Consider the following 22302-nt stretch of genomic DNA (forward strand, 5'->3'; position numbering starts at 1 on the left):
TTTATAAGTTATAACAACTCACCTGTAGTTATAACAACTCATCTCTAGTCAAGATAAATAATAGTAAGTTGAAATGACTTGTAAATCCGAGTTGATTCAACAAAAAATTTTAAGGAAGCAAAGTATTTTTTACAGTGTGGTGTTTTGAGCTAAAACTTCACATACATACTCCGGGGTAGAGGTCTTCTCGGGTCCAAAGAAATGTACCCGACCCGAAATGACCCGAATCACTTCATACGCGAACCCGACGTGCATAAATAAAAAAATTTTAAAGAAAGACCCGACCCGAGACAAACCCGAGAAAATTAGACCCTAGTGAAATTTTTTTTTTAACCCGACTGGAACCGAATGTAAACGGCACTGACCCACGCGTTTTACTTTGTTATCTGACGACGACACCAACGTAACCGCTAAAATGTACATTTATAATTGACTGACATGTTTGTCTCAACGAAAATGAACCTTCCGACAACCACACAATGTCGCAAGCGCTCTTGGCAAACAGATGAGAGGTTTGAAAAGGACATTGACGCACACAGGCGAGAGAGTTCGGGTCTTCTCGGGTCCGTTAGGAAAAAACACATTCATTTTTAAATTACCCGAGACCCGATGGCGCTATTATTGTACCCGACCCGTGTCCGAGGCACATGTGAAACTTTTAGACCCGAACCCGATCGGGTCTCGGGTCGGACCTCGGGTTTTCGGATCTAAGTGGACCCGTGAAGACCTCTACTCCGGGGACAACATCTTTCTTTAAAAAGTCTTGTGAAATCAAACATCACCTTTAACACCCCCTCCCTAAACTACCTGCAGTGCATTCTGGGATGGTGATATCCAAAATGCATTTACTGGTGCTTCATATTTTGTTGTTTTTGGAACAGTCCTACAGTCAGGAGTTGTGATGCCTTACCACATTGCCAAGTATCCGGATTGGACAAAGAGGTGTTGACTATGCTATTTATTTACAGCATGTGTCACTTTTATTACTGTACTGGATCACTCTGGGAAAGTGATAGCCGAAAGTGTTTTAGTCAAAACCGACTCCCTTTGCTAGGGAAAGCGCTAGACCGTTCAAGAACTGTTTCTCTCAGCATCAGTCAGTGCACATCGGGATGAATTTTAAACTTCCTGGATGTTTTAAGATATAAACTGAAGGCTGGCACTCCGAATGCCTCTTGAATTTTAATGTACTCGCACACAGCATCTCTGCCACTTCTATTTTACGAGCTGCCTCGCAGGAAGGTGTTTTTTTCTGCCATTGTAGATACTCAACAGGTAGATTTCTTTGCACGCTCCTCCATGAAAAGAAATGTATGAGATGCATGATGCATGGAGAGACAAAGGGCCAGATTTACTAAGCGCTTGCGCCAGCGTAAACCATCATTTTGGCGGTAAATAGCGATGTCGGAATTTACTAAAGACGCGCAGTGGATCATTAGCGCTGAAAAGGTGTGGTCTAGTTCTTTTTGCGACTGACCTGATTGCATATGCATTTCTAGGAGTTTCCCTTTCAGACGCAAACATTTTGGGAGGAGACTATTTAAATGATTCACGCAACGCGATTTACTAATGTTTGCGCATGTGTTATGTATGGCATTTGCGCGACTATTTAACGCCGAAAAAAAGCATGTCTTAAATCATTTTGCGCTCGAAATGGCTGCAATTGTTGTTGCTAGGAGGAGACATCGCAGAAATCAGAGACTGCATGGTAGAAGGGAGAGGATTTCCAGGATCATTTTACCAGATAAGTTCACGCGTCTCTCTGCCTTTATTTATCGGCCTGTATATCACATGCACCTGCAGGAGCATCATCTCTGCTTATTTGCAACCATGCGCTAATTTGCGCTGCTCTTAGTAGATTGGTTGGTCATTATGGAAATCAGCTGTTGCGCCTGTGTTATTTAAAAAGTGCTTTTTTAGTAAATAACCCGCAGATATCACCACTCCCATCAGCGCATTTTTGGAATTGCGCTCATGCGCTAATTTGCCCTGTTTAGTAAATCTGGCCCTAAGGGTGATAACACAACAGATACAGACCCTCGCCCATCCCTCAGCTTTGACTCTGTGAATCGACATATACATTAGTCTAGTAACTAAGCTACATTTTTGTCTTTATAGTCACCCTTATCTTATTTTTCTGCCTGACAATGTGTTGGAATTGTGCGAAAAGAAAGAGAACTGAAGAGTAATGATTTTTCTTCAAGGAGAGTAACACATGCATCTTATAGCCGAGTCTCGGTTTCTCACAGTAATGGAGAGATAACTCTATTGTGCCGTTCTCAGGTGGCCGAATTGCTCTCACCTAATCAGATGTCTAGACAATTATGGAAATGAAGTGGAAGACACACAAAGCATGGGAATTGGAGTCGAAGGTCACTTTGTTTCCCAATAATAAATCGGGAGGATAGTTTTGGCCCACAGCCGAGAAAAATCGAGAGATGTTGTTGTGGTGGTGTGGTTCAAAATATAAATGGTCTTTTCTGGGGTTTTAGATTTTATTATGTTTTGTTCTTTCATACAGTAATAAAGCTTGTAATCTAAAGTTTTATGAAAGCTTATTATAAGAAGTTTTAGGGCTTTTTTTTATCTCAGACCCATTTCTGGAGACTTTCAAGTTCTCTCCATAGAAACAGAGGGAATTAAAAATTGAAGCGTGTCTGAGAACATTCTCTAGTTTTTGTGCACATATTTGAATGTTTGTGATAAGCTTCTTAAAAACAAGTGGATTTGCAAACATTCATGCAATAATAAACAAAATCATTATTTTAATAATTAATCTTTCGGAGAGGCAGTAAGGCTTAAATACTTCGGGATTCATGCTGATGTCAAAAACAGTTCGATTCAACTAACTATAATAATAATGCATAAATAGGATAAAAAATGTAATCAATGTGGACTGGTTCCTTATATTAAAAATCCATAAACATTGTTCATTGTTCATGTTCATCATTGTGTATATAAAATTTACATGTATGCATTATATATGCAGATGTTTTAAAGAGCGCCTATTGTCCGATTCACGGTTAGACATTTTCTTTGGTGTGTTAGTGTGTATTAGTACATGTTAACAATATGCAAAAGATACATACCCCAAAGTAAACAATGACGCTAGTTATCGTCAGAGAGCTTGAGTTTTGTTTGTTTTTATCTTCTTTCTATGCTTGTATATGTTTTTTGTGAGAATTATGAAAATTTCTATGGTATTAAAGATTTAAACCTTATTAAAACATAAAAAACTCTACCGTGATACATATCGTTATCATGATATAAAATTAATCCTATCGTGATAGAAGATTTTGGTCATATCGCCCACCCCTACCTGGGCCTGTTGATGTAGACAAGACCGACATTATCATAATTCCTCCCGCTTCGGACTCCCAGCCTGTAAGTAAACTCCTGTTAGTGTTGCGTTGTGAGCGAATCTTTCAAACATGGTAAGGAGCGTCACATTTCCGGCTGATATCCGAGGTATTCAGGCCCATCACAACGTACAGATTAGCTGCACAATCAGGGACACAGCGCTTTTCAAATCATTTGAAATTACTATTTGTATGACAGATTCTCTTTTGGGTTGTCCAATTTTACATTTGGGTCCTAAGGCAAAACCAGTTCCACAACCATAGTGTAATGAAGAATTTGTCTTTATTTGCACTTTATTGTGAAAATAATTTTCCAGAATGCTACAGTATGAAAAGCACACGCTGTAGCACACACTGGATGGAAACCGTATGGATTTTAAAAGCCGAACATCAAAGCAAGCTTATGTTTGTCCGTCCCTTGTGTGGCTTTACATATATAATGCATTAAGCACAAATGCTCCGCATCAGCAGAATAGTGTTTACCTAACTTTTGACATAATGCTTATCTCACACAAAGTTTTTCACCTCTTAATGATGGAAGTCATGCTCACCGAGCAAGCATTAATTCTGGTTCCTATCAGATTCTACATTTTGCACATTTTGACAGCATCATCTTGCAATTTTCATGAACCATCTGCATGTACATCTCTAATTTCTCCATCTTTCCTGTTCTTCAGGTGATCTATGCCCTTAACACCAAGAACGACGAGCACGAAGCGGCTATCCAAACCTTGAAGGAAGCCCATGAGGAGGAGGTGCAACAGATCCTGTCGGAAACTCGGGAGAAGATCATGCAGTACAAGAGCAAGATCAGCGACGAGATGGACCTGAAACGACGCATTCAGTCCCTGGAGGAGTCTATGGAACTTCACGAGCGGATGAAGAGGCAAGCGTTGACGGAGTTTGAGACGTACCGCCAGCGGGTGGAGGACATGCAGCTGTGTACAGAGGCGCAGCACACTCAGCGCGTGGTCACCATGTCACGCGAGGTGGAGGAAATGCGACGCTCTTTCGAAGAAAAACTACGCTCTTTTGGACAGCTACAAGCGCAGTTCGAGCAGGAGAAACGGCAGGCTCTGGAAGAACTGCGTTCTGGCCATCGACAGGAGGTGTGTGATTTGTTAAATCACACTTTAATACTTATTCCCTGTGTCATTTCAGTTGATTTATTATGACTCAACTTGTATACTTAAATGTTCCCCATTGTATGTATACATTTGGTACCAGTATGTATCTTTGAGATACGAATATGTACCTGTGGTAACAGTATGTACCTCTCAGTGACAGCCAGGGAAAATTTTTTGACCGTTTTTTCTAAACGCCCTAAAGAAAAATAACAAAAATGGTCTTCCAACCTGGTTTTAGCTGGTTTAGCCAGCTGGTCTAGATGTTTAGCTTTGGTCACTTCTTAAGCTGGTCAGGCTGGAAGAAGCTGACCCACAAGCTTGACCAGCTTTGCCAGGCTGGGAGTAGGGGAGAGCGGGGTAAGTTGTCACACTTGTCACACTGTCTAACATTTACTGAGCACAAAACATCACAATGGTATCACTATCATACCAAATGAAAGAAGGTCTTGAGTGCATATGTTTATTTATAAAATTTTCATATCTTATCTCATTACAAAGTTTTAGACTGTTGAATAGAAAATGTTCACTTGTGACAATTTCCCCCATCGGCGGGTAAGTTGTCACAATAGGTTATCTATTTTTAAGCCAAAAAATAAGAAAATTGTTCTAACATCAGATTGTGAACATGAAGTTAACTATAAAAGAAGTCGTCACACAAAGTGTCTATTTGATTTGTAGGATAGAGCCTCTAGTATTGGAGTTATGAACAGTGTGACAACTTACCCCGCTCTCCCCTACCATCTTAAACCTTTCAGTAGGGAGTGCAGAATATTAAACTGCTTTTGTCAAACAATATTTGTAATATAATGTGTTGTACAAAAAATTAATAATTTGGCTTTTGCAGATCCAGGAACTTCTTCGTTCACACCAAAGCCAGAATGCCAACTACAGCAAAGACCAGGAGAAGCTTGGACAGCTTCATAAAGCCGAGGTGGACTCATTGAGCGAGAGGGTCGAGGAACTGAAACAGGACAAGAAGCGTCTGGTGGAGGAATACGAGGCCAAGCTCAATAAAGCCCAGGCCTTCTACGAGCGCGAATTGGAGGCCATGAAGCGCACGCAGCAGATGACCGCTGAGAACCTGCTGGCCTGGAAGAAGACGGAGGGGGAGCTGAGGAAAGAGTTTCAGGCGCAGGAAGCGGCGCTGCAGAAGACACTGGGAAAGCTGCGCAGCGAGCTGAAGCGTGTGCAGGACGAGGCCAGAGAGAGCAGAGAGAAATCTCATAAACTGCAGGCCTCGCTCATTGCCGCAGAGAATAACATTAAGGTATATGCCCATTCATAGAGAGCCAATAAAATGTTAATGGTTCTTTTTTTTGCTTCTAATCCGTTTTGTGTTGACATCAAAAAGTCGTGCTGAAAGTTAAATGTTTTGGTTTCGTCCTGAACACACAAGATGTTTCAGATGTTTGAGGATCAAAAAGCATGTTGAAAGAAACTTCAGCTATTGTGGCACACATCCTGAGCTCTACTGTATGTTGTTTTATATAATGTCTTTGAAGGGAAAAACAATGCCAACATGACATCTAAATGTAGGATGCCACTGAGTGTTATTTATGAGTGTAATCACAGGATACACGCTTTATTTATAATATGGTAGTTTAAAGGACAAAATGATGAGTAAATGAATAGTGTCTTGCTTAACTTCTCACGTTTATGAGGCACTAATAACGTCTGTTTAATGATAAAATATGCTGGGCTCTTACACACACTCAGAGCAGATCTTTAAAGGTATCGATCTTGAGCCACTCTGACATTTTCAGACTAACTCATACCGATCTGATTTCCTGAAGTCTATAGTAGTCAGTCTTTGTTAAAACATGCTGATCAAATGTTGAATTGTTCAGATGAGAGATGGCCATAGTGCCCATGTCACATCACATGGAGATTTTATGGAGGGGAGATCAGTAGACTCTGGTGAATATTTTGATAGTTGAAGAATTTTTGGAGTAATTCAATGAATGGATGGATGGACGGACGGACAGACAGACAAATAGATGCCAACAATGTAGATAAACAATGCATATGAATGGATGGATGGATGGATGGATGGATGGATGGATGGATGGATGGATGGATGGATGGATGGATGGATGGATGGATGGATGGATGGATGGATGGATGGATGGATGGATGGATGGATGGATGGATGGATGGATGGATGGATAGATAGATAGATAGATAGATAGATAGATAGATAGATAGATAGATAGATAGATAGATAGATAGATAGATAGATAGATAGATAGATAGATAGATAGATAGATAGATAGATAGATAGATAGATAGATAGATGGATGGACAGATGGATGGACAGATGGATGGACAGATGGATAGATGCAGTAGATTCTGTAGATAAACGATAAATAGATAGATAGATAGATGGATAGATGGATAGATGGATAGATAGATGGATAGATGGATGGATGGATGGATGGATAGATGGATGGATAGATGGATAGATATGGTAGATGGATAGATATAGATATGGTAGATGGATAGATATGGTAGATGGATAGATACGATAGATGGATAGACAGACAGACAGACAGACAGATAGATAGGTGCCAACAATGTAGATAAACAACTCAGATAGATAGATAGATAGATAGATAGATAGATAGATAGATAGATAGATAGATAGATAGACAGACAGACAGACAGACAGACAGACAGACAGACAGACAGACAGACAGATGCCAACAATGTAGATAAACAATGCAGACATACAGACGCCAACAATGTAGACAAAGAACCGCACTGTTCTGGGTCCCTGTTTAAACATTATCACACTTCACTCAGTGCCATGCACGGTATACTGGAAAACTGGGAAATCATAATGGGAAAGTGAAATGCTCTGCCTGGTTTTGGGAACTCTTTTTAAGCATTAGCTCATGATGAAGTCACTTGAGCAAGCAATAGAAGTCCTTTTAAGTGAGGAAAAACTGGACAGAGAATGTGTGACCGCAACAGTTAAAAGGTCTTTAATAAAGTAATGCAGGAAATAGAGAGAGAGAGAGAGAGAGAGAGAGAGAGAGAGAGAGAGAGAGAGAGAGAGAGAGAGAGATGATGCATACATGCACAATTAATGAGGATGAAACTGAGAATAGAGACGAGAGTGAGTGGTAAAAATGGAAAAGTGACATGGAGAAAGTTAGACATTTGGAAAGAAACCACACAATGGTTAAATATAGAAAGACAGCACTCTATAGACAGTTTCAGCAGTAACAATATAAACAATGGCTTTCGTGGAACACACCTAACTTCCCGTAAACTCAGAAAAGACTCAATAACAACAAAGTCCTTTTACAGTAGTTTATTTCTGATAACATATGTGTCTTTTATAATGTATGCAATACTGTTAAATTCCTACAAGGCTCATTATGTGCCTCATTATGCAAGTCTTTTGTTTTCTCAGCTGTCAATTACAAATTATTCAGGAACTTTCACACATCTTCGCATACAGCCTTTCCCAGGAAAAAGTGTCTTAGAAATTGTAAATCAATATATTGTTATATGTGAATGAGTAGGCAGAATGATTTTCACATCATTTTGAAGAAAAACTCTAGACTACTAAATCCTGTTTTGAAAAGTTTTGGGAAAACATGTTTAGAAAAAGTTTTGTGGACTTATATCAGTGACTTAAAAATTCTGCTTTTCCAAAAACCATGCATACACGTTTTTATCTCATATGTACATACATGTTGCTCATATAATATTGTAGACCAGTTTGTGCTGAACAAGTGTTATGAGACTTTTGCCATTATTATGTTTTTAAGCAACTGAAAAAAGCACAAATCTCCAGTGCCCTAAAACCCCCTTATATGTAGGTTAACTACATATAGGCTGCCAAATCTCCTTTTAAATAGCGGTAATCCATGATCGGCCCCTCATCTTTAGGAAACAAAACATTTGTTATTTTTGAAAAGGAATTTGTTTCAGACTTCAGTTTAGACACTATTTGGCCAATTAAACAAACAGAGACTGGAAGTAAAGTTCCGCTCAGATTCGTAATCGCGTCACCGCACTTGTCCGTCTATAATAGGGGATTTCAAACTGGGGCTGGAACCACTAGTGGGTCGCACAGTGGGATCAAGTGGGTCATGCAGTGTCACTTGGTTGTTGTAGTGAATGACACAAAAACAGTTTTGTCCTAATAATGACAATTAAGAGGCCAATCACACCAAACACAAAATGAGCACTGCAGCGCAGCTTTTATATTGCTAGGCAACCACCAGCGCAGCTGTCCTGTCAGTCAAACGCCAAAAAGTGTTGCTAGATTTGTCGCTATTTTTTATTATAGCAAGACAATGAGACATACAACGAAAACATAACACAAAAAAGGACATTAACAGGTACAGTACGAATAAATTGGAGATTAACATAGTCGCCTTTTAAAAAAAAATTTACATATGGGGTGTGGAAAGTCGCTTACAATTGTAAACTTCCGTCACCACAACGGAAGGCCCGCCTCTCTGCTCATTTGATTGGACAAAGGAAAGACACAAATTAAGTTGCTTTTCTGCTCTCAGCTCTCCTTGAAAAACACGTGCTGCTGCAAGCGGCAGAAAACGCAAGGTGTTCAACGCACTTCGCGAGGCTGATTTGTTGTTGCGTTAACCAAAGTTCAAAGTTCAAGTTCAAAATAGTTTGACACCCAGCGGCGAGCACAGCACACACCGTGTCCTGTGTAAAAGCCACTTATTGTCACTGCCCATAAAAAAAATCATTCAAAAAAGGCGCCTGCAACTGCCATAAACGCGTTTGGTGTGATCGGCCCCTAATGGCAATGGTTTTGGTATCAGGTATTTTGGGATTGCAAACTTGCATTTTATTCATTCAATCTTCTTAAAGAGAATACATTTCTTTTTGGATTTTTTAAATGTATTTTGTCTACATATTTCTATTAAAATATTTTGGTGGGTCCTGAGATAGATTATACTCGTGTAAGTGGGTCATGAAATGAAAAGTTTTGGGTACCACTGCTCTATAACACCACACAAATCAAGTATGGCCTATATAATCTAAATTATTTTAGTAAACAGGTTTGTGTAAGCATTGAGTTTAACAATGGGGCTAGAGGATAGAAATGACGTCAGCTTAGTATGAATACAATAAAAGTCTATAGGATGTTCTCACTAAACACTGCGTGTGTGTGTGTGTGTGTGTGTGTGTGCAGGAGCTGCATAAACAATTAGAGGAGGTCACCAAGAACACGGAGATCGTGGAAATCAGACAGAGGGAGGCCGAATGCGAGCTGGAGGCATCCAGAGACAGAGTTCAACAGCAGGCCACTGAGATCCTCCTGAAAGCCAGTAAGATCTCTGCAAACCTTCCCATAACCTCTTACTTGAACATTTTTTTATAGCTAACCAATCCATTACCTGCATGCACAGCATCAACCTGCACAGCATCTGTCGTCATAGCAACACGGCTTGAAATGTAAAGAAATACTTTACCTAAAAATGTAAATCAGTTCAGTGTCTTTTGAAACATGTGTGATCTTTGTTCTTCAGTGGAACACAAACAGAAGGCTAATTAGAGCAGAATGTCCAAGCTGCTTTTTTCTGATTGGCTATTAAAGTGATCTGTAGAAATAAAAATCCAGTTACCATCACCCAACACTGTTAGGTAAAGGTTAAGCGGCTTCACACATTAAATTAGCTGGTTCTAGTTTCAGCAACCATTCGTGTTGACCGACAAGTTTAGGAGTGACAGATCTCCTCCTGGTATCCTGGCAACAACAGATGTGTGTTCTAACTGCGCTCATCACCCAGATTCTGGAATGTTCCCTGAGGGAGGCAGAACCCAGCTGAGCCTGGGACACCTACATGCCAAACACAGTTCCTCTGTTCTCTATTTTTTTATTGCTCTGTACAAAAGTGTCTGCCAAATCCGTAAATGTAAACATAAAGTTAAAAAGGTTTTTATTTAATTTAAGCATTTTTTATAATCCAAGTAATTTTACCCCGTCACAATCACTTTAGAAAATGCTTGTGTTTATAGACAGTTTCAGCAGTAACAACATAAACAAGCGGCTGTCGTGGTCTGCACGTAACTTCCGGTAAACTCCGCTAAGAATAAATAACAACAAAGTTCTTTAAACATAGTTTATTTATATAACAAGCAAAAAAAGCAACACATAGATTACCTAGGAAACCAAAACATTTGTTATTTTCGACGAGGCATTTGTTCAAGAGATCAGTTTAGCAACTAGTCAGACCATAAAAAAAACGACACCGGAAGTAAAGTTCAGATCCAGACGTGTATCTTGTGAGCGCACGTGCATCCGATGAAATCGTCTATACCAGCCGCTTTACAGCACATTTTCAGAAGCATTCTCCGCACAGCTTCGCTAAAGTTTATTTTTGACGCAAGCTGCATCCAAGCAACAGTTCAAATACAAAATAAAGGTCAAAATTGACACTTTGTGCAGATTCACGATCATATTTCAATATTTCACATCACTATATACTAGATTTACTTCTTTGATGTTGAAAAACACCCAGTGTTAAAACTGAACTTAAAGTTAACTTTTAAAATTAACTTTGTCTGTTAGCTATACAGCACTACAAAGTAGGACAGAGCAAAACACACAATTAAACCGGGCGTGACAACCATTAAGCCAACTTAACCATGTTAGGGGTGATTCACATATTGCGTATTTTGCGCACGCAGATGCTTTATTTTAAATGTGGATGTGTGGCAAGCGCCCTCAAAAAGTGACGCAGTGCAGGCGTTATTTTTTTATGCACGTAGGTGCCACTGCGAGTTCCAAATACTTTTCAGAATTCCACATCAAAAAAAGCGTAGGAAAAAGGAGGAAAACGCAGTGCAGGCGTTACTTTTTTATGCGCGTAGGTGCCGCTGCGAGTTCAAAATACTTTTCAAAATGCCACATCAAAAAAAAGTGTAGGAAAAAGGAGGAAAACGGTGTGGTCGCATTTTTTGAAGCGAAATGTGAAACGCCCCCTTATGCTGGTTTCATACCATATGCCAGGGGTGTCCACTCCTGCTCCTGGAGGGCCGGTGTCTCTGCAGAGTTTTATTCCAACCCTAATCAAACACACCTGATCCAGCTAATCAAGGTCTTACTAGGCAGACTAGATACTTTGAGGTAGGTGTGTTGAGGGAAGTTTTAGCTAAACTCTGCAGGACACAGGCCCTCCAGGACCGACTTTGGACACCCCTGCCATATGCGAATAAAGGATCAAATTCACATCTACCGCGACTGGTTTGCTGCTTGAACTAGAGCGAACTAGAGCGAAATCCTCTTCTTGTGGGAGGGGCAAGAAGTGAATCTGGGCGGGCCTGCCGCCACAGCAGCAAGCAGGCTCCTGATTGGTTAATGTGGCACAAACTGCTGGCAAAGTGATCATTTTTCAACTCTGGCATCAGACGTGAATTTGCATCATTCACGCCAGACGCTCAAACTGGATGTTTTAATTCACGTCTACCGCGCTAAACGCCTCATTCGCGCCGTGAGACCTACAGACGGGTGTAAACGTGAATTTGCCTCATTCGCGTCTGATGCCAGAGTTGCAAAATTAGAACTTTGCCGTCAATTCGACTTAACCTTGAAATCACGCGTTTCGCGTTTGGTGTGAACGCAGTATTAGAATGTCAACAATCAAGAAAAAACATAAAAACTATGGCTATTCTTTTTAAGTTCACAGTTTTGACAGTTAAGTGCCGTTCACATTATAACGATAAGTATGACTATAAAAATTTAGTTTTAAAAAATCTTTTACATTAAAGAGCACCTATTATGGGATACACGTTTTTAAACATCCTTTTGTGTGTAAGTGTGCATTAGTACATGCTAACGATATTCAAAAAGCACATACCTCAAAGAAAACGATGACGCGAGTTATCGTCTCTAACGTTCGAGGACTACAAAAAACACTCGGATTGTAGGCAACAGTTTACTTCCTGGGATTAGTGACGTAGATAAGACCAACATTATCATAGTTCAGCCCTCTCTGCTTTGCTTGGGTACGCCCTCAAAGACGAGGGTGGGGTGGGGAGCGCCGAGTCAGAAGAGAGCTAAAATGGCGGAGGTTGTGAGTCCCTGCTTTGACTCTGTTTGCAAACTCTTGTTTCATTGTTTAAGCGATTAAATCTCTCGAGTAGACGCTGTCTCTTTAGATGCGAGGGCAAAATAGCACTTTATGGACTTCCACAGAGGACATCATGTTTAATACGGTTCCGGAAAAATCCAGTCAGAAGTTGTTCACGGAGTTTTCACAATAACTGCTTCTCATGAACCGAAGCTGGATTTGCGCGACGTCTCCTCTTGAAAGTTGGATTACTGTGCACTTCTGGATCACAGGCTGTAAGTATTCACGTTTATTATTTGCCTTTTACTGTACATTACGTAACCGGTAACCGGAGATTAACATAATGTGCGTGTAGAGCTAAGCTTGCAAGCTAATTGTTTTGTGTTGTAATACTGTATTTCATAAACAACGTACCATATTTACACACGTGTATGTTGAATTATGCAGACTATCGCTTTTTTTATCGATGTTGGTTTAGACATGTTTACAAACTTGCTAAGTTGCTAAGCTAAATACAAATACAAATGCCAGCTAAACTGTTACCGGTAAAATTTGTTCTCATGATCAAACTAAAGAAACTCTAAGTACAGATGATTTGTTTAAAGTTATATGTATTTTACTGTTGTATTTAATTGAAGCTTTCTTAGATTTTGAAACGAAGTAAACACGTAATGTGTGTTGCTAATGTTGGGCCATGGAATATGTAATACATTTACGTTTTAATGAATAGTCTAACGATTTATAGTCGTTGTACTCTATTGTTATAATATGTCTTTTTGACTGAATACATGTTTGTTTTATTTGTCTATATCCTAGATTCGCAGCTGTACACATCCTTCTACACTGTATGCAAACATGCAACATCATTACACACAGTACAAGGAGTCAGACTGGCATATGAGGAGCAAAGGTGTGTAACACATATGATGTATTTAGCTAGTGAAACCACTACCAGTCTTAGATGTATAACTGATGATGACAAAGTTTTTTTTCTCTGCATAATAATATGAACCCAGGCAGTAGCATCGTTTCACAATGTTTCCATCACCATCATCAGTGGATGCCTTTGCCGTCCGTAGCCTGAGATTTCAGATTTGCAGCAAAAAAATTTAGATTTTCTCATTTATTGGAATGCTGTGCAGGTATTTAAGTAACTGTGTTAAATAAAGTAGTATTTACTTTTACAATAAATTAATTGCTTGTTTATATTTTACAGGTATTTGTACCTTGCAGCCATCCATTACAATGTCACCAAGCCGTAACAAAAGCAGGAGAGGGAAAGTACAAGGCTATGTTCCCAAAACACAAAAGTGACATACCGTAAGCAGTAATGTTTTATTTCAAATACATTCATAATTAAAAACTTAATGTATGAAGCAGGGAAATAAATGATCAAAACAAAAGATTTATTGACTGCAATATTTCTACAGTTATGTGGAGGATGTGATCAGGCTTGTGTTTGATGAGGTATTTGAAGATAAGCTGAGGGAAACCCCGATTCCAATGGACCTGGCATCACAGTTTGAGAGACCTTCAAAGGAGGACGTGATTGCATGCCATCTTCAGTGCAGGGGTCGTCGAAAGCCAAAATTGTGACCGATCTGATCAGGAAGCTCCAAGCGTATCTGGAGAACAACACACGACAGGATGATAACCTTATAGTGTCGTTTTAAATAGCACCAGCTGACAAAGCTTTGATATGCCATTTATCTGAATAGATAGCTGTAAGAAATGAATTGAACAATTTTTGAAACAAGAGCACAATATGGTTACTAAAGTATGTTTATTTGTATATTGTTTAACATTTAAATATATATTTGTAATAAATAAAAAAAACTTTTGACTGACTATAATATTTTCTTTAAAGTTGCATCTTTTGTTCTTTTGGGTACTTTGTTACTATAATGATACTTAAGTGTTATTGGTTTAAAAATGTAATAAAACTTACTCTAGTCCTGCACCTCAAAGGCTTATAGTCGGTACAATAAATGTTCTGTGTGTAGGGATTTAGACAATTTGTGCAAAACCTGGATGATGAATCACGCAGGTAAGAGGCCCTGGAACATGTTGCATTCTCCTTAAAACCGAATAAGTAAAAACATAGCACTTATAAGTAAGCAGTCTTTCATAAAAAAGTTTACCATAGTGAAATAATGTAGAACATTCATTTCAATTAATTCTTTCTTTGTGCTACATTTGGTGTTTCCATATAGTTTGCACAGTAATATAGTATGTAAGCAGTCTTTTATAATACAGTTTACTATAGTAAAATAATGTTAACAAATGAAATAGTTTTATAATCATTTCAACAAATACTTTCTATGTGCTACATTTGGTGTTTCCATATAGTTTGCAAAGTAATGTAGTACGTTATAATTACCTTTTGGATGTCTTTGCAACACATTTTCGTCTTCGTTTAGCATTCTGGCAGAGCTAAGGACACCTAAAAAAGTTAAATCCAATCGCGTTCATTGACGGGGAGATCGTTTATATCGTAACGGCCGTCTGAACTCTCTGGATCGAGCTCGAAGTGGTAAGGCAGTACAGACACCATCGTTTATAGAGAAATATAGCGCTTGTTTACGTTGCCTGTGACTCTCAGTCAGAACCGGAAAACCCACGCGTAGTCAGGGGCATAACCTTTCAAACACACGCCGAACCCAGTTGACCAATAACAGTTGAGTAGTCATCTGACCAATCCGAATACACTAGACATTTTGGGAGGCGGAGACAGGAACTAAATCCGAGCGTTTTCCAGACATGCAGAAATCGGTGAGGTATGTAAGCAATTTATAAGACTCACAGTGCATTAGTTCAAGTTTTAATAACATGTATGTACTATGGGATATTACAATAACGTGCTAACGTGCTAATTTATTAGCATAATTGGTGCTCTTTAACTCTTTCCCCGCCATTGACGAGATATCTCGTCAATTAAGAGAAAACGCTTCCCCGCCAATGACGAGATTTTCCGTCTTTCCGCAATACCGCTATTATCCACCAGGTGGCGCCCATCCGCAACTTTTTAAAACCGGAAGTATTGCCCTATGGCAGGGATTCCCAAAGTGTGGTACGCGCACCCCCAGGGGTACGCGAGCTGCAACCAGGGGGTGCGCGAGAGGAAAAATGTAATGGCGGTCTGTTTCTTTAAGTAGGATTTTCCATACAATAAATAAATAAAAAAATGAACAGTAAACATTTCCTTTGTAATCGCTTTTATTTTAAATAAATAACTATAATTTATTAGTTTTTGATAGAAACGTAGAAGACAGCTGCTGTCCTTTTCTACGCACTGCTCTTCTGTTATGCACTGCAGCCGCTATATGCGTGCCAACTCGTTTCATTCATTCCATATATATTATAAATATGCTTAACTGACTGAAATCAGGGAAACTGTCATGTGGGACGTCTTATGATAAAGTTGTTAGTCACGAAGGAGGAGAGGGACCAAGAGAGAGAGACATTTTATGGCAAAAATAGAAATAATGAAATGTGACGAGACATGGGCACAGGATACGCGAGCAATGTGTTTTCATGCATGGTAAAGAGACCGCCAATGAATTATATAATAAAATACATAAATACTTACTGTAGAGAACTTATTAAAAGCTTTCATTTAATTTTGTTTGAAACTTGAGCTGTTATAATGAATCTGCAAACTATTATACACCTTTGGTGCGAACAGTAAAGGCTTTCGTTAATGTGTTTGATGGGTCTGCACGTGACGCACTGGTAAACATGAGGAAACTTCTCATATGTCATCTATTAGCTGACGGCAGTAAGTGTACGTTTTTTCCCATAGTAAACTCGAATGGCGTCTAAATATCACAGTGGTTAAACGCATACACGGGGGCGCGCATCATCTACGCTGAGCGTAGTTTCAGATGGTGCAATAGGCGTAAATATTTTTCACAATGTTGGACGTAGCTAAGCCCGACGTAGGACTATTACCATACCTGTCAAGTATCCCGTTTTGGCCGGGAAAGTCCCGTATTTTACCCTCCTTTCCCGCCGTCCTCCCGTATTAGTTTTTTCCCGTAAATCTCCCGTATTTTAACCTCCGTTTTTACAAAAAATAATAATGCCCGGGCGGAGTAATAAAAACATTCCCAATCTGAGCTCTGTCACTAGCCTCACGCAAAAAATCCACAGATTCCGCTAATCCACTTCGTGTTTTCCCGCCCGCTCCGCAGCATCTCTGCGTCCACTCTCTGCCTGGAGAGCGAAGACGACAGTTTCTGAAGTTCGTTGCATTAACAGGTAGATTTATTACATTATATCAGTTGTTAAACCGCAGAATTACAATTTTGGAAGTATTTCGTCCTGTAATGATTTGCTGTCGGTGTTCTAAAAGTGCTTACAACTTAGCAAGCAAACTACAACAAAATAACCACATTCTAACGCTTGTCTAATGGATTTAATGTTCCCGATCAGATCTAAGTTAATATAAACACGAAATATGCTGTTGTTGGCACACTTTGTAGACAAAAAAAAAAACAAAAACACAAATGCCTTCACAAAATAAAGACAGAGAACGGAAAGGGAGGCTGCTATAGGCATTTCAACATTGCAAACATGGATTCAAAGCTTTATCAAGCAAGCATAAATCATAAATATTTATTGTCACACTTTAATTCTTGTTATTTATTATATATCCCATTATAATCACTTGTAACCACTTGTCTAGGTTAATGCTATAACACATATAATACTTTATTAAAACCATACTAATAGTACCATCCCCCTTAGTGCCCTTTTTGGTTTGGGCCACTGCTCCATCTAGCATTTTAATTTTCTAAATGACTGTTCTCATTACAAAGAAAAGTGAATGGTTTATAAATAATTTTGCCATTAAGGTATAATGCAAAATAAGTTAAATTAAGGCTTTTCAACCTAATGTCAGTGAGTTTTGTACAGATGCAAATTTGTGTGTATAGTATGTACAGTATGAGTGTGACTTATGAAATGTAGTTTTCACAGAGCTGTGTGTTTCACTAGTTTTCTTGCTAATAAATTAGTTTTAATTTTAACACAAATAGCGGCACACTATGGTTTAAAAAAATTATCCGGCCCTCACACATCGTGCCGTTATTTACCATCCGGCCCTCAGCGTAAAATGAGTTTGACACCCCTTATATATACCATTTTGTGTTGTCATTTAGGCTATAGCACCAGTCTTAAAATGTAAGGGATACTGGAGCTTGTTGCGTTGGTAGGACTGCTCGCGGTGGGCACCGGGAAAATTTCCCTTATTTTCATATCCAAAACTTGACAGGTATGACTATTACACCCAACTTCTTAACGTCCGGCTAGTGCAACCGGCCCTTGGTTATTTGCGCATGATTAAACATGAGTATTTATGGTGAGAAAATAAAGCTTTATTGGATTTTTTTTAAAATAGGGATTGGGGGTGCGCCAACCCGGTTGGGACATAGAAGGGGGTCCGCAGGAAAAAAAGTTTGGGAACCCCTGCCCTATGGCAATTTGCTGCATGTCCGTGTCTGTTTTAAAGATCGCTCTGAATCGGATCTCTATGAAAAGTCCGTCACAAAAATGGAATTATCTCTGCTTTTTGTTAAAAATGTGGTGTTTTTGCAAAAACCTACCCATATTCAAAAGCTGATTGCCAAAGAACCACTAAAGGTAGGATGAAACGGGTTTTTGTTTGAAAGCAGAGGGTCTGTTCTTTCATTTGGTATATTGTATGTTTATATATTTAAAGAAGAATATTTTCTGGAAGTCATTAAACTTTGGTGAAAATCATGAAAAACGCTGGCGCTGGCTGGCAACTTTTTTTAAAAACGCTGGCGGTGAAAGAGTTAAAGAGAAGAGTGGAGTTCACACGATAAACGGTATAGTTGGTTTCTGAAAAAAAATTTTACGATAAACCATTGACAGCTAATCAAATCTATTTGAACTCCAAGTGCACGTGCATTTGAAATGACAGATAACATGGTGGAGCAGCTCATTGCTGAAGTCCATAACATAAAATGACCTCTGGTATCCAGCGCTGAAGCAGTTGCTGTGAAATTGACTACGTAATGTTGCACCAAGAACAGCATATTTATACATTCAGTGACATGTTAACAGTTGCAAAAGTCTTTATTATAGGAAATATGCTGTATTAGTTAATGCCATTGATATAAGTTGTTTGCGCGTGTACTGCGCATGTGAACGAATTAACAAAGTTATCATTATCGTCCGATTGTGTGGATGCTAATATAGTTAGCGTTATAGTTATTGTTATAATGTAAACGGCCCTTTAAAAAGGATCTTTGACTCTGTCTGGGTCTTGTTTGGTATTTGTCCAACATGCAATAGATGGGATTCAAACCATCAACCCTCTGGTAACTTATCGTATTTCTATCAAATGGCCCATCACTGGATTTCTATCTAATGCTATTGTGTCTGTTGTTTAGGTCAAATCGGAAGCCTGCAGGCCACGCAGATGACCCACGAGGCCGTCATTCGAGATCTGGAATCGGAGAAGTCTCGTCTGAAGGACAAGGTTTTACGTCTGGAGGATGAAAGAGGGGCATTGCAAAATAAATGTCAGACGCTGGACGAGAGGCAGAGACAACAGATCGCCTCCCTGGAGAAGGTAGGAATCTAATTTTACCAAACAGTGATCAGTTTAGGCCTGCATGGAATGTGCACCTGCAACGGAGGCAAAATAAAACAAGTGTTGATATGGACCTACAGAATATACAGTACGTTTTGCCTCATGGGATCTTCAAGCATGGTTGGCGTGTGTGTAAAAAAGAGTATGCAAGCAAAGCAACAACAGTTTAATAACTCAAACATCAATCTTTTGCAGAAACGTACATTTCACACAAATTCCTCTGAGACATCATAAGCTTATGCTTAAAGCTTGTACAAGCACATCTCTTGTGTTAAACACTGGCTAGTCCACTGGCTATTATCAAAACTAAATGCAACCCTCCCATGTTTAACTTAAAAGACCCACCATCTTCATCGAAGGATGCATGAGAGCTCAGAAAATATGACTCATGTGGACATTTGCTTTGCTCTGAATATAAATTTTATTTTCCAGCCCCGCATTTATATTTTTTATTGGGATTCCATTGCTATTTATCTGACATGGTGTTTTCATACAATCTACTCCAGCAGGCTTTTTTGCTGTCCTGTCATATTTAGGTTTTGTTTTATTATTAATATCTCGAGAGTCCCCAATAAACAGGAAATGTTGGATGGTTTCGCTCCCAAACTATCCTTCTTCAGCAGTTTTAGAAACAGGGCTTTGAAAAGACTTGGAGTCTTTTGCAAACTTTTTGTAAAAAGATATAAAATATATTTGTTATAGCGTGGTGTAGTGAGTAACCACAGTATTATCAGGCACGGTACCAGGGAACACTTGGTACCAGGGGTATTTTTAACCCAGCGTTGGGTCAAAAAGGGACAAACCCTTAGATTACATTAACTTAGAAAATGTTTATATTTGGGTTAAAACAACCTAGCATTTTTAGTTTGAAACAACCAACATAGGTTAAATTACAACCCAAAGGTTAGGTTTTTTCCCTTTTTGTCCCAATGCTGGGTTGAAATTAACCCAGCATTTTTAAAGGGATAGTTCAGCCAAAAATGAAATTAAAGGGACACTCCATTTTTTTTTTAAATCTCATTTTCCAGCTCCCTGGAGTTAACCATTTGATTTTTACCTTTTTGGAATCCATTCAGTTGATCTCCGGGTCTGGTGATACCAATTTTAGCATAGCTTAGCATACTATCCAATATCCAAACTCTTTGGTTATTTTTTTAGCGCAATGCTAATGGTCTAATCAGATTCAATGGATTGTGCTAAGCTATGCTAAAAGTGGTCGCGCCAGACCAGCTGTATGGATTTCAGGGTAGCAGGAAAATTTGTATATTTTCAAAAAAAGTGAAGTGTCCCTTTAAACCCTTGATTTACTCACTCTTTAGCCGTCCAAGATACATATCCATCATTTTTCCGACGAACACATTTTCAGGTATTTTAGAAAATGTCCTAGATCTTTCAGTTTATAAAATGCAAGGATATGGGGGCCAACTCCTTCAAGTCCAAAAAATGTGCACTTGAGGCGTCTAAGATGGCGGAGTTACCAGAAGCTAGTTATTTTCGTTTATAAAGTTTTAAATATGGAAGGCTTTTGTTTATCCCCCTGGAGCTGTTTAAATTACTTTTGTGAATGGATGGATGCATCTAGGACATTTTCTAAAATAACTGAAAAAGTATTTGTCTGAAAAATGATGGACATATGCTTCTCAGACGGCTTGAGGGTGAGTAAATCTTGGGTTTAACATAATTTTTGGCCTAAATATCCCTTAAAGTGTAGTGTTTTTGTAAGGAGTTAGGGATTGGCTGTGTTTTGGCTCTGTTGCTACGCCTTGAAATTTCCAGATAACTTAATTTAAAAAAGTATCACATTAAGCTTTCTCTCTGTTTGTCTTTTACCCACACCACAGCTAAGACGTTTGTTAGCAACGTAGCCTTGAGTTCGATGTTACTATGGCAACGCTCAACAAATAGAGTTGAGAAGCATTGTGGAGTGATCTACATTGCAGATGCTTATGCAGGTCTTATAATGAGAACTTGATGTGATACAGTTTGTCAAAGTGGGACTGAAGGTGTCTCTTTCTGTTTCTAATGTTATCCACATAGATTGGATTCATTGCAAGTGCTGTACTACTTAAGACTTAAAGGCAGAGTGCACGTTTTCTGAAAAACGCTTTGGAAAAGGGATTCAGGCCGACTACCAAAACAGACTTGTAGCCAATCAGCAGTAAGGGGCATATCCTCTAACCGACATTGTTGCCTGGGTTGCGTATGTGTGGGGCGGGTCTATCAAAAGAAGGTCCAGATTCTATTGGGGTAGGGGCGTGTTTGTTTAGGTGATTTCATATGTCAACATTGGCTTTCAAACGTTGTGCACTCCGCCTTTAAGTCTTGAAATTGGTCTAGACCCTTTTTTTGGGGTGGGAGTCTTGGGATTTGTACACTGTCTTGTTTTTGTCTTAGACTGAGAGGACTCATGATTTCATTTCAAACTAAATTGCCAGTGCATTGTCTGATTTAAAGTGATCGGATGTAAAACTTCCTGCTTCAAATGCAATCAATAACTGCTAATTTGATTTCTTCTATTACTGTTGTGCCGATTGGAAGCAGACAGGGATTGTGTCAAAAGTTGGACCTAAAAAAATAAACACAAATTCTCACAAAATTCAACATATGATTGCAAAAAAGTACTTGCATGAGATCTTCTTGTTTATATTATAATATCTGATATAATAGCAATATAAAAGCAATATCGCAGTAGCAAAGGAGGTGTTCTCACGAATATAAGCACGATTGTACGTTATACAGACTTGTTACCGTGGACCACAAAGCCAGTCATAAGGGTCAATTTTCTGAAATTTATCTGAAAGCTGAATAAATAAACTTTCCTTTGATGTGATGTTAATCTGGGATCTTAGGGTGCAAAAATCTAAATATTGAGAAAATCACCTTTTAAATGAAGTCCTTAGCAACACATATTACTAATGATCAATAAAGTTTTGATAAATTTACAGATAGAAATTTGCAAATTATCTTCATGGAACATGATCTTTACTTAATATCCCAATGATTTTTGGCATAAAAAGATAATGATATATTTTTCAGGGTTCCTACGGGTCCTTGAAATCCTTGAAAGTTTGTGAATCTGGGGGGAAAAATGCAAGGCCCTGGGAAGTTTTTGAAAATATACATACATAGATACA

General features: G+C 38.9%; 1 protein-coding gene and 1 long non-coding RNA gene across 4 annotated transcripts in view; both read left to right on the forward strand.

Annotated features, from left to right (window-relative positions):
• Positions 1–22302, forward strand: part of fam184ab (family with sequence similarity 184 member Ab) — a 156394-nt gene that overhangs the window by 50421 nt on the left and 83671 nt on the right. For both annotated transcript variants that reach the window (XM_065256246.2, XM_065256247.2), the window contains exons 2-5: positions 4037–4468; positions 5331–5753; positions 9666–9801; positions 18966–19147. In XM_065256246.2, coding sequence (XP_065112318.2) covers positions 4037–4468; positions 5331–5753; positions 9666–9801; positions 18966–19147 — 1173 coding nt within the window. The remainder of the gene's footprint in view (positions 1–4036; positions 4469–5330; positions 5754–9665; positions 9802–18965; positions 19148–22302) is intronic.
• Positions 12272–14116, forward strand: LOC141283050 (uncharacterized). Of its 2 annotated transcripts, XR_012338024.1 has the most exons (4): positions 12272–12821; positions 13363–13688; positions 13763–13866; positions 13977–14116. It is a non-coding gene; the product is annotated as an uncharacterized lncRNA (long non-coding RNA). The 2 variants fall into 2 exon arrangements; XR_012338023.1 differs by having other exon boundaries at positions 13363–13866.

The sequence above is a fragment of the Paramisgurnus dabryanus genome, chromosome 12, assembly GCF_030506205.2.
Source record: "Paramisgurnus dabryanus chromosome 12, PD_genome_1.1, whole genome shotgun sequence".
Taxonomy (NCBI): domain Eukaryota; kingdom Metazoa; phylum Chordata; class Actinopteri; order Cypriniformes; family Cobitidae; genus Paramisgurnus; species Paramisgurnus dabryanus.